The sequence below is a fragment of the Carcharodon carcharias genome, chromosome 8 (genome assembly GCF_017639515.1).
Source record: "Carcharodon carcharias isolate sCarCar2 chromosome 8, sCarCar2.pri, whole genome shotgun sequence".
Taxonomy (NCBI): domain Eukaryota; kingdom Metazoa; phylum Chordata; class Chondrichthyes; order Lamniformes; family Lamnidae; genus Carcharodon; species Carcharodon carcharias.
In genome coordinates this window covers 12,433,088-12,452,614 of record NC_054474.1, presented here as the reverse complement: position 1 = coordinate 12,452,614, position 19,527 = coordinate 12,433,088, and the positions used below count along the sequence as shown (strand labels likewise).

The window sequence follows — 19,527 nt, the reverse complement described above, 5'->3', positions numbered from 1 at the left end:
TGTGTACTGGACCTACCTTTGCATCCTGGGCCACCAGATCTTCACTGACAACATCATCTTTTTCTCTGGTTCCCTAGAAGACACAAGAAGTAGAGGAAACAAGAATTCATTTCTCCTGTCTTTGAAACTCGATTTGCATCATACGAACAAGAGGAGGCCATTCAGCCCCTCAACTCTGTTCTGCCTCCCAATTAGATCATGGCTCATCTGCACTTCCAACCCATGTACCTGATTCTGCTCCATGTCCTTTGATACCCTCAACCAACAAAAGTCAACCAATCGATCATCTTTTATATGGACTATAGAGGAAGGAGTAAGACATTTGTTTGTGCTGTAGATAATGAAAGTTTACTTTGCATCTTCCACAGAATATCACTCCATGCTAAAACCATTTCCAAATTATGGCACCACACATTAGGAAGGGTGTCAAGGTCTCAGAGAGGGGGAGAGGAGATTCACTAGAATGACACTGGGCTGGGGGGTGAGCAGCTTCAGGTACGTGCAGAGACTAGAGAAGCTGGGGTTGTTCTCCTTACAGCAGAGAAGGTTCAGGGGAGATTTAACAGAGATGTTTAAAATCATTAAGAGTTTTAGGAGTGAATACTGTTTCCAGTGCCAGGAGGGTTCAGTAACCAGGGGACTCAGGTTTACGGTAATTGGGAAAAGAGCCAGAGGCAAAATGAGGACAATTATTTTTTAACGCAGCGAGTTGTTATAACCTGGAACGCGCTGCCTGAAAGGGTGGTGGAAGCAGACACAGTGATAACTTTCAAAAGGGAATTGGATAAACACTTGAAAGGAAAAGATTGGCAGGGTTATGAATAAAGAACAGGGGACTGGGACTAATTGGACAGCTCCATCCAAAGGGCCAGCACAGACATGATGGCCCAAATGGCCTGCTTCTGCGCCATATAATTCCACGAAATGCAAATCCGCCCCCACAAAAATCGCAGCGCCTGTTTGGACGGTGACTGTGCACCTTGGCAGCCACCAGGTGAATTGGCCTCCTGGTGTGGACCCAATTCCAATGTTGGATGGTTGAATGGGTTTTTCAAACAATGCTTGGCAGTTAACCGTCAGTCACCATCACTGGTGCATTCTCCATGGCAATACCACTTGCCAACCAATCAGCACTCTCTCCACATACGGTATAAATTTCCCCTTATATTTGTATTCTTGAGAAGTGTCTTGACGAGTGCAAAACGGAAAGCTTAGACTTGTCTCTTTTTCAGCAATACTCAACAAAAACCAATCTATCAAATATTTTATATGCACAACACGGGAAGGAGTAAAACATTTATTTGTACCACAGTGAATGCAATTTTACTTCGAGCTTTTCACGGAATATCACACCGTTAGTTACTACGTGCTAAAAAACCGTTCCAGATTCTGAGCGCATTTCTGGTTCCCAACCCCCACTCTGCTGGGAAGTCCAGGTGCATTGATACAGGTTCAGAGTTGCCTGTGATGCCCTCATGGTAAAATGGCAGAACCAGACTTGCACCAAGTGTAGTAGTGGGCGGGTAAAACTGGCCGCTGGAGTGAACTTTCACACCGTATCGTCCCAAACCCACCGCATTAATTGTGCATTCCCGGGATACACACCGTGTCTCAGCAGGCGGGCTCTGATTCGCCTGCCACACCGTCATCTCGCCGCTTCATCACGCCAGGCACCATATTTAAATTACAGCCGCGCTCAGTGGTTCCAGCTCAGGACTGCAGCAAGGAAGACATGGCCCCAAAAGGCAAGAAGACTGCAGCCCTCGAGGGCCTTTTGGGCACCATGGAGGCCCGCTGGGATGTCCTCTACCCCCACCCCGCCTCTGGCTTGGCAGGCGATAACAGTGGTGGTCAGTGCCAATGCTGCACTAAAGAGGTTGGCCATCCAGTGCAGAAAGAGGATGAATGATCTCATCTGTGCAGCCAGGGTAAGGCAACCATCTCATTACTCTAAACTCTCACACTCACAAGCCCATCACACATTCACTGGCATCTCACTCACTGCCAGCTCAAGGGACATCACCACCCATTCTCACCCACAACCTCACATCTCCGTCTGGCCTCATCTCTCCTGCTCCAATTCTCATGATCTGTGCCATTCAGTAAGATGACCGATTGGATTAGTGTGTTTCAAATTCATATTGTTCTCCAGGCTAAAAGACTCAACTTCAGTCACTGAGAAAAGGCCTACATTGTGGTCTTCCTCAAGCATCTAGAGGGTTTGATAGGGTAGATGCTGAGAGGCTGGAGAGTCTAGGGATCACACTCTCGGAATAAAGGGCTAGCCATCTAGGACTGAGATGAAGAGAATTTTCTTACTCAAAGGGTTGTGAATCTTTGGAATTCTCTATGCCCAAGGGCTGTGGATGCTCAATCATTCAGTATTTTCGAGGTTGATATCAATAGATTTTTGGATTTTAAGGGATATGAGGAGCCGGCGAGAAGGTGGAGTTGAGGTAGAAGTTTAGCCATGATCTTACTGACTGGCAGCAATACTCAAAGCAACAGAAAACTGTCCATTCAAGTTTGCTGATGACACAAAGATTGGTGATATTGTATGTAGTGTAGACAGGAGTATGAAATCACAGACACTAAGTGATTAAGTGAGTTGGCAAAACTATGGCAGATGGATTTCATTGTAGGTGGATCTGAGGTCATCCATTTTGGATCAGAGAAGGATACAACTGAGTATTAGACAAATAGGAAAAAGCTAGGAACAGTGGAAGCTCACAGGGTTTACAGATCATTAAACTGTCACAGTCAGATGCAAAAACTAATAAAAAGGCGAATGGAATGTTAGACCAATGAAACATTAGCCTTTATAACTCTGTGTGTATTATTCAGTGAATCTGAGTTGCTGTGGCAACATACAGACATGTTGTAGTCTGGAGCTATGGATAGAGGTGGTAGAGGCACCAATGTTGTTTCCATCACATGACTGACTAGGAGCCTCTCCCACTCTTACCACCTGCCACTGACGTTTTTTGAAAGGATTTGCAATTCAACCAAAATCAACCAATTTGGCCACATTATGAATCCACATCAAGTCCTGGGGTGGAAGTTGAACCCAGAGCTTCTGGTTTAGAGGTAGGAGCATGACCCACTGTGCCACAAGACCTGCAGCTCTCAGGGCTAGAGAACGAGAATAGAAAGGGGAGGAAGTTTTGCTACAGCTATTGTTATGAACAATGTATATTTTTGTAAATTGTATTTATATATGTATAATATAAAAAGATATATATATACATATATATATATATAAATCCAACTTAATATATATATATATATATACACACACACATGTTCGTTAAGAAAGTTAAGAATGGTTTCAGTTTCACTTAGATTTTGTTTATAAACCTTAGACTTGTCACTGAAAGGTTTCAGTCTTTTGGGTTTGTTTGTGTATGTACATTTTAATGAGGTTTTACAACCCCTGAAGTGAAAAAGAGCTTAAAAGGAGTTGGAACTTCAGTGCTTCGGGAAACAAAACAAAAAAAATTGAACAAGTTTTACTAAAACAAAAACAGAATTACCTGGAAAAACTCAGCAGGTCTGGCAGCATTGGCGGAGAAGAAAAGAGTTGACGTTTCGAGTCCTCATGACCCTTCGACAGAACTTGAGTTCGAGTCCAAGAAAGAGTTGAAATATAAGCTGGTTTAGGGTGTGTGTGTGGGGGGCGGAGAGATAGAGAGAGAGAGAGGTGGGGGGGGCGGGGTGTGGTTGTAGGGACAAACAAGCAGTGATAGAAGCAGATCATCAAAAGATGTCAACGACAATTGTACAATAGAACACATAGGTGTTAAAGTTAAAGTTGGTGATATTATCTAAACGAATGTAGTAATTAAGAATGGATGGTAGGGCACTCAAGGTATAGCTCTAGTGGGGTTTTTTTATATATATAATGGAAATAGGTGGGAAAAGAAAAATCTTTATAATTTATTGGAAAAAAAAAGGAAGGGGGAAACAGAAAGGGGGTGGGGATGGGGGAGGGAGCTCACGACCTAAAGTTGTTGAATTCAATACTCAGTCCGGAAGGCTGTAAAGTCCCTAGTCGGAAGATGAGGTGTTGTTCCTCCAGTTTGCGTTGGGCTTCACTGGAACAATGCAGCAAGCCAAGGACAGACATGTGGGCAAGAGAGCAGGGTGGAGTGTTAAAATGGCAAGCGACAGGGAGGTTTGGGTCATTCTTGCGGACAGACCGCAGGTGTTCTGCAAAGCGGTCGCCCAGTTTACGTTTGGTCTCTCCAATGTAGAGGAGACCACATTGGGAGCAACGAATGCAGTAGACTAAGTTGGGGGAAATGCAAGTGAAATGCTGCTTCACTTGAAAGGAGTGTTTGGGTCCTTGGACGGTGAGGAGAGAGGAAGTGAAGGGGCAGGTGTTGCATCTTTTGCGTGGGCATGGGGTGGTGCCATAGGAGGGGGTTGAGGAGTAGGGGGTGATGGAGGAGTGGACCAGGGTGTCCCGGAGGGAGCGATCCCTACGGAATGCCGATAAGGGGGGTGAAGGGAAAATGTGTTTGGTGGTGGCATCATGCTGGAGTTGGCGGAAATGGCGGAGGATGATCCTTTGAATGCGGAGGCTGGTGGGGTGATAAGTGAGGACAAGGGGGACCCTATCATGTTTCTGGGAGGGAGGAGAAGGCATGAGGGCGGATGCACGGGAGATGGGCCGGACACGGTTGAGGGCCCTGTCAACGACCGTGGGTGGAAAACCTCGGTTAAGGAAGAAGGAGGACATGTCAGAGGAACTGTTTTTGAATGTAGCATCATCGGAACAGATGCGACGGAGGCGAAGGAACTGAGAGAATGGGATGGAGTCCTTACAGGAAGCGCGGTGTGAGGAGCTGTAGTCGAGATAGCTGTGGGAGTCGGTGGGTTTGTAATGGATATTGGTGGACAGTCTATCACCAGAGATTGAGACAGAGAGGTCAAGGAAGGGAAGGGAAATGTCAGAGATGGACCACATGAAAATGATGGAGGGGTGGAGATTGGAAGCAAAATTAATAAATTTTTCCAAGTCCCGACGAGAGCATGAAGCGGCACCGAAGTAATCATCGATGTACCGGAGAAAGAGTTGTGGAAGGGGGCCGGAGTAGGACTGCAACAAGGAATGTTCCACATACCCCATAAAGAGACAGGCATAGCTGGGGCCCATGCGGGTACACATAGCCACACCTTTTATTTGGAGGAAGTGAGAGGAGTTGAAGGAGAAATTGTTCAGCGTGAGAACAAGTTCAGCCAGACGGAGGAGAGTAGTGGTGGATGGGGATTGTTCGGGCCTCTGTTCGAGGAAGAAGCTAAGGGCCCTCAGACCATCCTGGTGGGGGATGGAGGTGTAGAGGGATTGGACGTCCATGGTGAAGAGGAAGCGGTTGGGGCCAGGGAACTGGAAATTGTTGATGTGACGTAAGGTGTCAGAGGAATCACGGATGTAGGTGGGAAGGGACTGGACAAGGGGAGAGAGAAGGGAGTCAACATAACGAGAAATGAGTTCTGTGGGGCAGAAGCAAGCTGAGACGATCGGTCTACCGGGGCAGTTCTGTTTGTGGATTTTGGGCAGGAGATAGAAGCGGGCCGTCCGAGGTTGGGCGACTAAATTAATAAATTTTTCCAAGTCCCGACGAGAGCATGAAGCGGCACCGAAGTAATCATCTTGACAGGGCCCTCAACCGTGTCCGGCCCATCTCCCGCGCATCCGCCCTCACGCCTTCTCCTCCCTCCCAGAAACATGATAGGGTCCCCCTTGTCCTCACTTATCACCCCACCAGCCTCCGCATTCAAAGGATCATCCTCCGCCATTTCCGCGAACTCCAGCATGATGCCACCACCAAACACATTTTCCCTTCACCCCCCTTATCGGCATTCCGTAGGGATCGCTCCCTCCGGGACACCCTGGTCCACTCCTCCATCACCCCCTACTCCTCAACCCCCTCCTATGGCACCACCCCATGCCCACGCAAAAGATGCAACACCTGCCCCTTCACTTCCTCTCTCCTCACCGTCCAAGGACCCAAACACTCCTTTCAAGTGAAGCAGCATTTCACTTGCATTTCCCCCAACTTATTCTACTGCATTCGTTGCTCCCAATGTGGTCTCCTCTACATTGGAGAGACCAAACGTAAACTGGGCGACCGCTTTGCAGAACACCTGCGGTCTGTCCGCAAGAATGACCCAAACCTCCCTGTCGCTTGCCATTTTAACGCTCCACCCTGCTCTCTTGCCCACATGTCTGTCCTTGGCTTGCTGCATTGTTCCAGTGAAGCCCAACGCAAACTGGAGGAACAACACCTCATCTTCCGACTAGGGACTTTACAGCCTTCCGGACTGAGTATTGAATTCAACAACTTTAGGTCGTGAGCTCCCTCCCCCATCCCCACCCCCTTTCTGTTTCCCCCTTCCTTTTTTTTCCAATAAATTATAAAGATTTTTCTTTTCCCACCTATTTCCATTATATATATAAAAAAACCCCACTAGAGCTATACCTTGAGTGCCCTACCATCCATTCTTAATTAGCACATTCGTTTAGATAATATCACCAACTTTAACTTTAACACCTATGTGTTCTATTGTACTATTGTCGTTGACATCTTTTGATGATCTGCTTCTATCACTGCTTGTTTGTCCCTACAACCACAGCCACGCCCCCCCCACCTCTCTCTCTCTCTCTCTATCTCTCCGCCCCCAACACACACACCTTAAACCAGCTTATATTTCAACTCTTTCTTGGACTCGAACTCAAGTTCTGTCGAAGGGTCATGAGGACTCGAAACGTCAACTCTTTTCTTCTCCGCCGATGCTGCCAGACCTGCTGAGTTTTTCCAGGTAATTCTGTTTTTGTTTTGGATTTCCAGCATCCGCAGTTTTTTTGTTTTTGTTTTTATGAACAAGTTTTACTGTTGCCTAGTGACAGTGATCCAGTGACACAGAGACAGAAAAAGGCAGGAGTGGAGAGGGGGAGAATTCAGAATATGCGGCAGAGAGAGAAGACAGGGTTTAAGCTCTCTGAGAAGTAAACTACAAGGCTCCTGGCACAGGAGTTAACTGAATAATCAGTTTTGTAGCACTCAGTAAAGTGATCAGTTTAGCAGAGGTGCTGCTGGAAGACTTGAGTTTAGGGAACTCATTTGTTTGCTCTGCAGCTGAAGGACCAGTGAGTTTACGGTGCAGTTTTTGGGTAACTCAGGGAGAGATACAAGTGAACGCTCAAGAATTCCCGAAGAAAACGGTTTCTAACTGTGCCAGACCCAAGTGAGAAGCCTGTGTGCCAAGCCAGTGCTAACTCTACACTGGCCTACGTGCTTGTAAAGATATTGCTGGGGTAAAGGAATTGTGTGAATTTCATTCTTATTGTATTTGTATTGAAATCTTTCCAACCTCTTTGTCTGGTGTAATATAGTTCACTTTTCTTGTTTTAATAAATATTTTATTCTTTGTATTACAAGCTGATCAGCAGACTCCTGTGAATATGTTCAATAACTTTCCTCCACAGTTTCAAAAATAATGTTAGGATCTATCAAGCCAGGCTTCACTCTGGGACCTGACTTGTCTGATATTAACAGCAGCTGGGATCATAACACTATACAAAGCCCTGGTTAGACCACATCTGGAGTACTGTGTACATTTCTGGGTACTGGACTTTAGAAAGGATACGTTAGCCCTGGAAAAGGTTCACCTGACTGTTTCCCAGGGCTCCAAGGTTTATGATGAGATATTACATAAACTAGTATTCCGTGGAGTATTGAAGGTGATGGGGTGATTTGATTGTGGAGTCTTCAGGGTTTTGAAAGGAATCGATAGAGCGAAGAGAGAGAGAGAGAAACATTTTCTGCTGGTGTGGGAGTGTCTAGGTCCATGGGGCATAACCTTAAAATCAGAGCCAGGTCATTCAGAGGGTGGGCGGAACACGCAGAAGATGCTCACTCAATGAATAATTTAAAATCTGAAATTGGCAAAGCTTTGCTCGTCAAGGGTGTTAAGAGATGTGGAGCCGAGGTGAGGTATGTGGTTAGGATGCAGATCAGCCATGATCTCAATGAACAGTGGAATAAGCTCAAGGGGCTGAATGGTCTCTTCCTGCTTCTAGGTTCATGCAAAATAATGGGCGGAGTTTTCTGCCCCCACCCACCACTGGGATCATCCGGTCCTGCTGAAAGTCAATGGGCTTTCTCAGTCAATGTGTTTTGAGTACCTCATTCTTACACACAGAATTGTTAGTTAGCATTTACCTGCAGGAGAACCACCAACATCTTTTTGAAGTGTCCCGATGTGTCGCCAACGATATCTGCTTCCAGATCTGACTCATACTCTGTACAGGACACAAAGAGATTAAATATCATTAGATACAAGAGAGGGGCTATTAAAAATGTTTCCGCTAGCAGGCTTAGAACAGGGGCCTTAAATGTAAGATAGTCACTAAAAAACCCAATAGGGAATTCAAGAAAAAGCTTCTTTACCTTAAGAGTGATAAGAGTGTGTCATATTCAAGAAAGCCAGGTAGTGAAGGATTGTACTGGAATCAATCCTCACTCAACCTAACATTTACTTACAGAGTCAAACATTACAAGCATAGAACTCCTAATTCAACTGCACCCATTTTCACTGAGTGTCTCTTTATATCTGGCCAAGTGAAAGCCCAATTAAATAATTAAACATAACTGATATATAATTAGTTAAATTAGAACTTGCTACCACAAGGAGTGGTTGAAGTGAATAGAGCAGATGCATTCAAGAGGAAGCTAGATAACACAAGAGGGAAAAAGGGATAAAAGGATATGCTGATGGGGTTAAATAAAGAGGACGTGGGAGGAGGCTTGTGTAGAACATAAACACCAACATGGACATTATGGGTTGAATGGCCTGTTTCTGGGCTTGATATTCTATGTAAGGTTCTGGGCTATTGGAAGAGAGTGGAATGATGGTCTACTAGGATGGGTTCAATCATCAAAAGGAGACAGAGAGGAATTTTCCAAAGTATTTTATTCTCCTCATTGGCCCTGGGTTTTCTTACTCTGTTTTTTTTGCCCCTCCTGGGAGATTACATGGCTACAGAGATGGAGGGAAGTGTCCAGTCATGATGCTCCAGCAATTGTGCGAGTGTGGGGAAAGGCTTGAAGGAGCAGCAGGTCTTTTCTTGCCCACCAGTTTAGTTTTGGATGAGATTACTCTAACAAGGAGCTGCCACAGATACAAGGGGCCGAATGTCCTTCATTTGGCTGTAAAATCATTATGTAGGTGTTGGAGGGACCCTGACATCTATATCCAGAATGAATCAGCAGGGGCCAGGGGTAAATTAGTAACAACAATCTGCATTTGTATAGTGCCTTTTGCAGAGCAAATCATCACAAGGCACTTCATAAGAGTGTGATCAAACAAAATTCTACTCCGAGGTACATTAGGAGATACTTGGACAAGTGACCAAAAACTTGGTCAAAGAGGTAGGTCCTGAGGAGCGTCTTAAAGAAGGATAGAGGGGCGGGGAGGTTCAGGAAGGGAATCCCAGAACTTTGGGATAAGGCATCTGAAGGTATGGCCGCCAATGGAGGACTGATTAAAATCATGGATGTACCAGAGACTGGACTTAGAGGAGTGCAGATATCCCAGAGGGTCGTGGGACTGGAGGAGATGACAGAGATAAGGAGGGATGAGGCCATGGAGAGATTGGAAAACGTAGATGAGAATTTTGAAATTGAGGCATAGCTTCCCTGTGAACCAGTGTGGGTCAGAGATGCAGGGGGTGATAGGTGACCAGAGGTTGGTGCAATGTTGTACACAGGCAGCAGAGTTTCAGATGAGCTCAAGTTTAGTGAAATCAGACAGCATTGACTCTACCTTCTTTATAAGCTTCAGTCAGCTCATGGATCTGCTTGTTGTTTCTTGATGCAAGAACTTCAATCACACACTTCTCATCAGTTCCAATTCCCTGCCAAGGGAAAGAGATACATTCAAACCAATAGATTGGGCACTTGTCCAGTCAGTAACTCAGCCATACAGATACATGGGTTCCGGGTTCAATTCCAAACACCTACTGTTCTTCTCAATAGTGACCAGGGAAATCTTTACCTCCACCTGCCAGTGACTTCTAGGTTGCCATCCCAGTACCCAGGTCCCAGTACCACCACCATGAGGTTCTGACTGGCTGGGTGTCATAATCACATCAAATTATTTGCCATAATCGAGTGAAAGAACTTACATTTATATAGCACCTTTCACAACCTCAGTATGTCCCAAAGGGACACTGTTATAATGAAGGGAATGTGGCAGTCAGTTTGTGCACAGTGAACCCCCATAAACAACCAAATCATCTCTTTTTTTTGTGACATTGGTTGGGGGATAAACGTTGGCCCTGGGACACTGGGGTGAGCTCCACTGCTCATCGTTCAATAGCGGTCATGGATCTTTAATGTCCACCTTAGAGTACAGGTCTGGCCTTGGTTTAATGAAAGACATCACCTCCAAGAGTGCAGCGCTCCCTCAGTATTGAGCCTCCGACAGTGTAGCACTCCCTCAGTACTGACCCTCCGACAGTGCAGCACTCCCTCAGTACTGAGCCTCTGACAGTGTAGCACTCCCTCAGTACTGAGCCTCCGACAGTGCAGCACTCCCTCAGTACTGAGCCTCCGACAGCGCAGCACTCCCTCAGTACTGAGCCTCCGACAGCGCAGCACTCCCTCAGTACTGAGCCTCCGACAGTGCAGTACTCCCTCAGTATTGAGTCCCTGACAGAGCAGCGCTCCCTCAGTACTGAGTCTCCGACAGTGCAGCACTCCCTCTGCAGTGCAGTGCTCCCTCAGTATTGATCCTTTGACAGTGCCTTAACTATCTTAATCTTTCACTGGGTCACCACGAGACCATGAATACATTTTTACCTTGATCGCATCGCTCAGCTCTTTGGCATCATAAACTGCAGGAGGTTTCATGAGGCCGATGATCAGTCTCTCAAATTTTCCAGTTAGTTCATACTTCAGATCATCGATCAGGTCCTGAGACACAAAAATCTCATTATCTTCTTAGAAAAGACGGTACAGCTTTTTTGAGCTCCTCAAGTCTGTTCCACATTAGATTAGATTATGTCTGATCTGTATCTCAACTCTATCTACCCACCTTAGTTCTGTAACACTTTGAAACCCTAACCCAACGAAGAATCCATCAATCGCAATTTACTCCCCAGTCCCAGCAGTTTTTTTGGGGGTGAGCGAGTTACAGGTTTTCACGATCGTTGGTGAGAAGATGTGCTTCCTGACATCACTTCAAAATGGCCCAGCTCCCATTTTAAAGTTTAATGCCCTGTTCTGACTCCAGAACAACACCGTCAACTTAGATCATTTGAACCGCCCTTTTATCCCCTCTACTCAAGGCATTACAAGCTTAGTTTATACAACATCTGGATGATATTTCTGCCCTTTCCCCATCCTGTCAAAAAAATTCCTTTTAACCTTCCACATTACGCTCCCGCTTATTCCCACTTGCTACTGATTTTTAAAAATTATTATATATGTTCTAGGGATGTGCGCATCACTGGGCTGGGCCAGCATTTATTGCCCATCCCTAATTGCCCTTGTTTAGAGGATATTTAAGGGTCAACCACATTGCTCTGGAGTCACATGTAGGCCAGACCAGGTAAGGACAACAGATTTCCTTCCCTACAGGGCATTAGTGAACCAGGTGGGTTTTTAAGACAATTGGCAATGGTTCATCATCAGATTTTTAATTCCAGAGTTTTTTATTTAATTGAACTCAAATTCCACCATTTGCTGAGGTAGGATTTGAACCCAGGTCCCCAGAGGTAACTGGGTATCTGGATTGTTAATCCAGTGACAACACAACAAAGCCACCACAGCCCCGATATTCATCACCTCGTCCCAAAACATTTAACCCATTCAAAACTTGAACACTTCAACAGGTCATCCCTTTAATCTTGTCTGCCTTGACAACCAGATGGTTCCAATGTTGGTATGATCCCAGTAAATCGCTTTTACAATGATTGAAATTTCCTCTCAGTACCTGCAAATAGATCAAATGGGACTAAGGATAGTGCTCTTTCGGAGAGACAGTACAGTGCGATGGGCTGAATGGTCATCGGGCATTGAAATGGGATGAAACAGAGTCCTTTCAGAGAGGATGGACACATCATGTGATGGGTTGATTGGGATAACTAAAACAGCCATAAAACTCCAAGTGCTGCTTGACAAACATCTTGTCCTGGCTACAATCATCACGTGTCTAAGTTGCAATTTTCAAAAATTAGGGTTTTAGAGCCATTTTAGGTTTCAAGAGGGTTTACCTAATGGCAAGGTATTATTACCAAACCGTGATATTGTACAAATAAGCAGGTTCATGGATGTGTCATGAGGGTGTTAACACTGTACTAGCTAGTGTGCTAAAATTAGACAGAAACATAATTAAACCCCTTTTATAATCACACTGTCAGCGGAACAGATTTCGAACATTGTAAGGTCAAACAGAGCAAGAATAGAGAGAGAGCCCACACTAGAGCCCACTTGACAATGCTGTGGATTGTGGAATCAAATGTAGAGGGCAGAGATGGCCCAGGTCTCTGCTGTTCAGCCCATCACATCTGTACTGCCTCTCTGCTAAAGAGAACTGGCAAATGACGTTAAGGGATGGGTCAGTAGAGATGCAATGGCAAACATCTAAAGAGATATGTCAGAATACATAGAATAGGTACATCCCAACGGGAAAGAAAATTCTAAGGGGAGGGCCAACCATCTGTGGTTAACTAAAAAAGTTAAAGAGAGTATCAAACTTAAAGACAAAGCACATGGTTGTACAAAGACAGGTGGCAGGTTAGAAGATTGGATAGAATATAAAGAACAACAAAAAATGACAAGAAGATTAATAAGGAGGTAAATTAATGTATGTGAGAAAGCCAGTTAGAATATATAGGTGGTCAGTAGGAGTTTCTATAGATATTTAAATAAGAAAAGAGTTAACAAAGTGAGCTTTGTCCTATAAAAAGTGAATCTGGGGAATTAATAATGGAAAGTAGGGAGATGGCAGATGAATTAAACATGTATTTTACATTGATCTTCACTACAGAGGATACAAGTAACATCCCAGAAATAGCTGTAAATCAGGAAATGGAAGGGCGGGAGGAACTCAGGGAAATTATGACCACCAGGTAAGTGGCATTGAGCAAATTGTTGGAGCTGCGGGTTGACAAATCCTCAGATCCTGATGGACTTCATCTTAGGGGTTTAAAAGAAGTGGCTGGTGGGATAGTTGATGCGTTGGTTTTAATTTTCCAAAATTCCTGACATTCTGGGAAGGTTCCATCAGATTAGAAAATAGCAAATATAACTCCTTTATTCAAAAAGGGAGGGAAACAGAAAGCAGGAAACTATAGGCCAGTTAGCTTAACATCTGTCATAGGGAAAATGTTGGAAGCTATTATTAAAGATCTTATAGCAGAGCACTTAGAAAAATTCAAGGCAATCCGGCAGAGTCGACATGGTTTTGTAAAAGGGAAATAATGTTTAATTAATTTATTGGAGTTCTTTGAATGAGTCACATGTGCTGTGGATAAAGGGGAACTGGTGGATATACTGTACTTAGATTTCCAGAAGGCATTTGTCAAGGTGCCACATCAAAGGTTATTGTGGAAAATAACAGCTCATGGTGTAGGGGGTAACATATTGGCATGGACAGATGATTGAATAGCCAGAAGGAAATAGAGTAGGCATAAAGGGGTCTTTTTCTGATTGGCAGAATGCAACGAGTGGTACACCACAGTGAGCAGTGATGGGGCTTCACCTTTTTACAATTTATATAAATGACTTAGATGAAGGGACGGAAGGTATGGCTGCTAAATTTGCTGATGACACAAACATAGGTAGGAAAGTAAGTTGTGAAGAGGGCACAAGGAGGCTACAAAGGGATACAGATAGGTTATGTGAGTGGGCAAAGATCTGGCAAATGGAGTATAATGTAGGCAAATGTGAAATTGTCCATTTTGGCAGGAAGAATAAAAAAGAAGCTTATTATCTAAATAGTGAGAGATTGCAGAGCTCTAAGATTCAAAGGGATCTGGGTGTCCTCGTGCATGAATCACAAAAGACTAGTATTCAGGTACAGCAAGTAATTAGGAAAGCTAATAGAATGTTATCGTTTATTGTGAGGGGAATTGAAAATAAAAGTACGCAAATTATGCTTCAGTTGTACAGGAATCTGGTGAGAACCACACCTTGTGGTACAGTGTTGGTCTCCTTATTTATGGAAAGATGTAAATAGATAAGAAGCAGTTCTGAGAATGTTCACTAAACTAATACCAGGAATGGGCGGGTTGTCTCATGAGGCAAGATTAAACAGGCTAGGCTTATATCCACTGGATATCCACTACTAATAGTATCCAGTATTTACACATTCTGCTATCTAATCTTTACTCCACTACTAGCACCTTCTTTAGTCTTTCAGTCGACCATTAACACTCCCTTTGCCTTGTGCCCTTGGCACCTTTGTCAAATCTCTCCTGACTTCTATTTTGCTCTACCTGCTCCACCCCCTCTTCAACAGCACAAAATTCATCACATTTTTACCACTCTTCAGAAGAGCCATACGGACTTGAAACGTTAACTCTGTTTCTCTCTCCACTGATGCTGCCAGACCTGCTGATATTTTCCAGCATTTTTTGTTTTTATCGCAGATTTACAGCATCCGCAATATTTTGCTTTTATTGTATCCACTAGAATTTAGAAGAGGAAGAGGCGACTTGATTGAAACCTTTAAGATCCTGAGGGGTCTTATCAGGGTGGACATGGAGCAGATCTTTCCTCTTGTGGGAGAACCTAGAAGTAGGGGTCACTGTTTAAAAATAAGGGGTCGCGCATTTGAGGCAGAGATGAGGAGAAATTTTTTCTCTCAGAAGGTAGAGTGTCTTTGGAACTCTCTTCCTCACAAGGTGGTGGAAGCAGAGCCTTTGAATAATTTTAAGGTAGAGGTAGATAGATTCTTGATAAACAAAGGGCTGACAGGTTATTGGGGGTAGGTGGGAGGTTACAGTCAGATCAGCCATGATCTTACTCAATGGCAGAGGAGGCTTGAGGGGCCGAGTGACCTACTTCTGCTCCTAATTCATATGTTCGTATGAAAGAGCGATCCATTTGATCCTACTCCTTTTCTCCATTTAACCCATCGCACTACCCTGTCTCTCCGAAAGAGCGCTACCCTTCGTCTCATTTGACCTACTACAGGAATTTCGACCATTGTAAAAGCTATTTACTGGGATCATACCAACATTGGGACCATCTGGTTGTAAAGGGAGATGTGATTAAAGGGATGATCTATCGAAGTGTTCAAATTATGAATAGGTTTGAGTGGATTAAGTTTTTTGGGATGAGTGAATGTATCAATAATGAGTAGGAATAAACTCAGGGTCAATGTGAGAAGCATTATGTGGAAGGTTAGAAGGGATTTTTTTGTTCAGAAAGGATTAGAAAATAGAGTGTGTTTCCACAAGGGATGGCTGAATTCAAATCCATCACATTTCCAAGAGGATTAAATAAATATGTGCAAAATAATGCAGCAGGGAAATGGGCTAAGAGCTGGCATCAACAATGTACAACTAACACCAGAACGGACTCCCTTCAGAGCTTGAACAGCCATCTTTCTGGAGCAGAGACTTTATCAAAAAAGAACAGACAAATTACCTTTCAACACACACAAGAACAGAAGTAATAAGTTACCCTTCCATAAAGAGTCTTGTAACCCGCACAGATCTGCTGACGTTGAGCATTGGACCTGGAGGTCAATAAGTCTATGATGGTTTCTTTATCGCTGCCTGTAGTCAATGCAAAAAGACAGGAGTTCAGTTCCTGCACATTATCAACATTTGCCAGACAATCCAAGGCATGTTTAGTCCAGGGGTGGGCCTGCGTTGATCGTTACAATGTCAACATTACCACAAGAGTCTGGGCAAGATTGGCTTAGCCTCCTGTTTTACTCCCCTGCACCTGATCAGGAAGCCAAGGGCAGAGGAAGAAAAATCAAGGTGAGCCTTTCCCATCCAGGTCAAAGCAGTCCGCTTGATTGGCACCCCATCCACTACCTTCAGCATTCACTCTCACCACCACCAACACAGTGGCAGGAGTGTGTACCATCTACAAGATGCCACCTGCAAGTGCCCCTCCATGTCACTCACCATCCTGACGTGGAATCATATCGCTGTTCCTTCACTGACACTGGGTCAAAATCCTGGAACTCCCTGCCTAACAGCACTGTGGGTGTGTCTACACCAGATGGACTCATCAAAGTGGCAGCTCACCACCACTTTCTGAAGGACAATTAGGGAAGGGCAATAAATATTGGCCTCCCCAGCAAGGCTCACATCCTGAGGATGAATTCTTTAAAGAAAGTGGGTCCTTTTGCTTCCTAGCAACTGATCAACTGGTACTGATGGAGAATTGAAAGCAATTCCTTGAATACTAAGAAGTTAAAGCAGACCCTCCAAATGGGTTTCCCAGAATCCATACAGTGCAGAAGGAGGCCAATCGGCCCACCAAGTCTGCACTGGTCCTCTGAAAGAGCATTCTACCTAGTCCCACTCCCCTGCCTTACCCCATAACCCTGTACATTCTTTACAGTACTAATCCAATTCCCTTTTGAATACCTCGATCAAACCTGCCTCCACCACCCTCTCAGGAAGTTCATTCCAGATTCCAACTGCCATGTGGATGAAAAAAATTTCTTCACATCACTTTTACTCCTTTTACCAATTATTTTGAATCTGTGCCCTTTAGTTCTTGATATTCTCTTGAGCGGGAACAGTTTCTCACGATTTACCCTGTCCATACCCCTCAGGATCTTGAATACGTCTATCAAGTCTCCTTTCAGCCTTCTTTACTCCAAGGAAAACAGTCCCAACCTCTCCAATCTATCCTCATAGCTACAGTTCTTTATCCTGGGAATCATTCTTGTGAATTTCCTCTGTACTCTCTCTCTAATGCCTTCACATCCTTCCTCAAGTATGGTGCCCAGAACTGGACGCAGTACTCCAGATGAGGCCAAACTAGTTTCTTATACAAGTTTAACATGACCTCCTTACTCTTGTACTCAATGCCCTTATTAATAAAGCTTAAGATACCACATGCTTTATCAACTGCTCTCTCAACCTGCCTCACCACCTTCAATAACTTATGTACATATACACCAAGGTCCCTCTGTTCCTGCACCTTCTTTAGAGTTTGTCCCTTCATTTTATACTGTCTCTCCATATTCTTCCTGCCAAAATGAATCACCTCACACTTCTCTGCATTGAACTTCATCTGCCACTTGTCTGCCCAATCCACCAACATGTCTCTGTCCTTTCAAAGTTCACGACTATCCTCATCACAGTTCACAATATTTCCAACCTTCGCATCATCTGCAGATTTTTAAATCATGCCACGAACACCACAGTCTAGGTTATTAATATATTTCAGGAAGAATAAGGGTCCCAATTCTGGCACCTGGAGAACTCCGCTACAAACCTTCCTCCAATCTGAAAAACAACTATTTATCACTACTCTGTTTCCTGTCACTCAGCCAATTTCTTATCCAAGTGCCTACTTTCCCTTTGATTCCATGAGCTAGAATTTTGCTCACAAGTCTTTTGTGTGGCACTGTATGTAATGCTTTTTGAAAATCCATATACACCACATCAACAGCATTTCCCTTATCAACCTTCCCACCTCAAAAAACTCCAGCAAGTTAATTAAACATGATTTTTCCCTTAACTAATTCTTGCTGGCGTTCCTTAATTATCCTGCACTTGTCTAAGTGATTATTGATTTTGTCCCGAACTATACTTTCTAGGATTTTCCCTACCACCGCACTCAGACTGACTGGTCTATAATTGCTGGCTTTACCCTTGATGTTTAACAGTTGAAGATGTTTTCCCTCCATCGGAATTCTTTCTTGGGATTTGGATGCCATTGGCAAGGCTGGCATCTATTGCGTGTCCCTAGTTACCCTGAGAAGGGGGCAATGGGCCTGATTCCTGTTTTGGTGAAACTGAGTCTTTTACTCAGCCTTTTCAGAAAATGGTGAAAACAAACCTCATTGTGTGATTCTGGAGTCACTTATAGGCCGGACCGGTAAGGATGGCAGGTTTCATTACTTAAAGGAAACTAGTGAACCAGGTGCGGGTTTTTTTTTTTAAGGACAATTCAACAGCTTCATGGTCACTTTTTTTTAAAACTGATAACCCACTCTTTGGCCGGGATTTTCCAGTCCCAGCTGCAGCAACAATCGTCGTGAGTGGAATAGAAAATTTAACAGACTAGCAAAAGGTCCGTTGACTTTGGGTGAAAATTTCCAGTCCCACGATCCTCATGCTTTATTCACCAATTTGTTTCCTTTTTAACTGAAGTCTAATTCCCAAACTGCCCAGGCGGGATTTGAGCTCATGTTCCATGGTCCTGGTGTCTGGATAATCAACCCTGTAACTGAAACAATACATGATGGTGCTCACTAATGACGGCGCCAAGATGGCACCAGTTGCACACCGGTTTACTCCACAGAGGAGACGTCCTTACCAAATCCCTTCATTGCGTTGTAGAGCGTTTCTGCATCTTGATTAGCGGAAAAGTCCTGAGCGTCTTTCACACTGCCTCTGTATCCGAATCTGCTCCCCTGTTAGAATTCAAAGATTGCAATTGCTGAGGTTAATTTTAAAAATATAATAAACCTCTTACACTCCCTCCGAGTTTCACACACACGCCATCCCAACACGGACAGTCACTGGCCTTTCCTTCTCTGTCGCTGGGTCAAAATCCTGGAACTCCCTCCCTAACAGCACTGTGGGTGTACCTACACCACATGGACTGCAGCGGTTCAAGAAGGCAGCTCACCACCACCTTCTCAAGGGTAATTAGGGATGGGCAATAAATACCTGCCTTGGTAGGAACATGCTTAGAATGAATTTTAAAAATACCTTATACATTGCCCAGTGAGGGATTCCCATCGTCTCAGATTTTCATGTGATCGAACAATTCAGAGCCCACTTGATATTGCGTCGAACAATGCTTGGCATTCTCCATTCTCCATGGCAACACCTCTACCAGGGTCCACTTGCCAACCAATCAGCACTCTCTTCACCTATGGTATAAATTGCTGTTTTCCCCTTATTCTTGCGAAGTGTTCTGAGCAGTGACGAAAAGCCTGGCCATGTCTCTTTTTTTCAGCAATAAGCCTGCCCCCACACTTAACTCTGGTGGCTCCCCAGGATCTACCCTTAGCTGCCTCCTATCTCTTAGCTGCATGCTGCCCCTCAGCGACATCACCCAAGAGCACAGAGTTAGTCTTCACATGGATGCTGACAACACTCAGCTCTACCCCTCACCACCTCAGCTCTTGACTCCGATGCCACTGTTAAATTATCATACTCCTTTTCAGACATCCAGTACTGGACAAGCAGAATTTATCCCCATTAAGTACAGGGAAGACTGAAGCCATTGTTTTCAGTCCCCACTCCAAACCTCGTTCCCTACTTACCGACACCATCCCTCTCTCTGGCTACAGTCCGAGATTAAG

General features: G+C 44.4%; 1 protein-coding gene across 1 annotated transcript in view; it reads right to left on the bottom strand.

Annotated features, from left to right (window-relative positions):
* Positions 1-19,527, bottom strand: part of anxa6 (annexin A6) — a 103,402-nt gene that overhangs the window by 66,486 nt on the left and 17,389 nt on the right. The window contains exons 3-8 of the mRNA XM_041194387.1: positions 18,531-18,627; positions 15,702-15,796; positions 10,869-10,982; positions 9,832-9,922; positions 8,229-8,308; positions 17-73 (exon numbers count right to left, since the gene is read on the bottom strand). Coding sequence (XP_041050321.1) covers positions 17-73; positions 8,229-8,308; positions 9,832-9,922; positions 10,869-10,982; positions 15,702-15,796; positions 18,531-18,627 — 534 coding nt within the window. The remainder of the gene's footprint in view (positions 1-16; positions 74-8,228; positions 8,309-9,831; positions 9,923-10,868; positions 10,983-15,701; positions 15,797-18,530; positions 18,628-19,527) is intronic.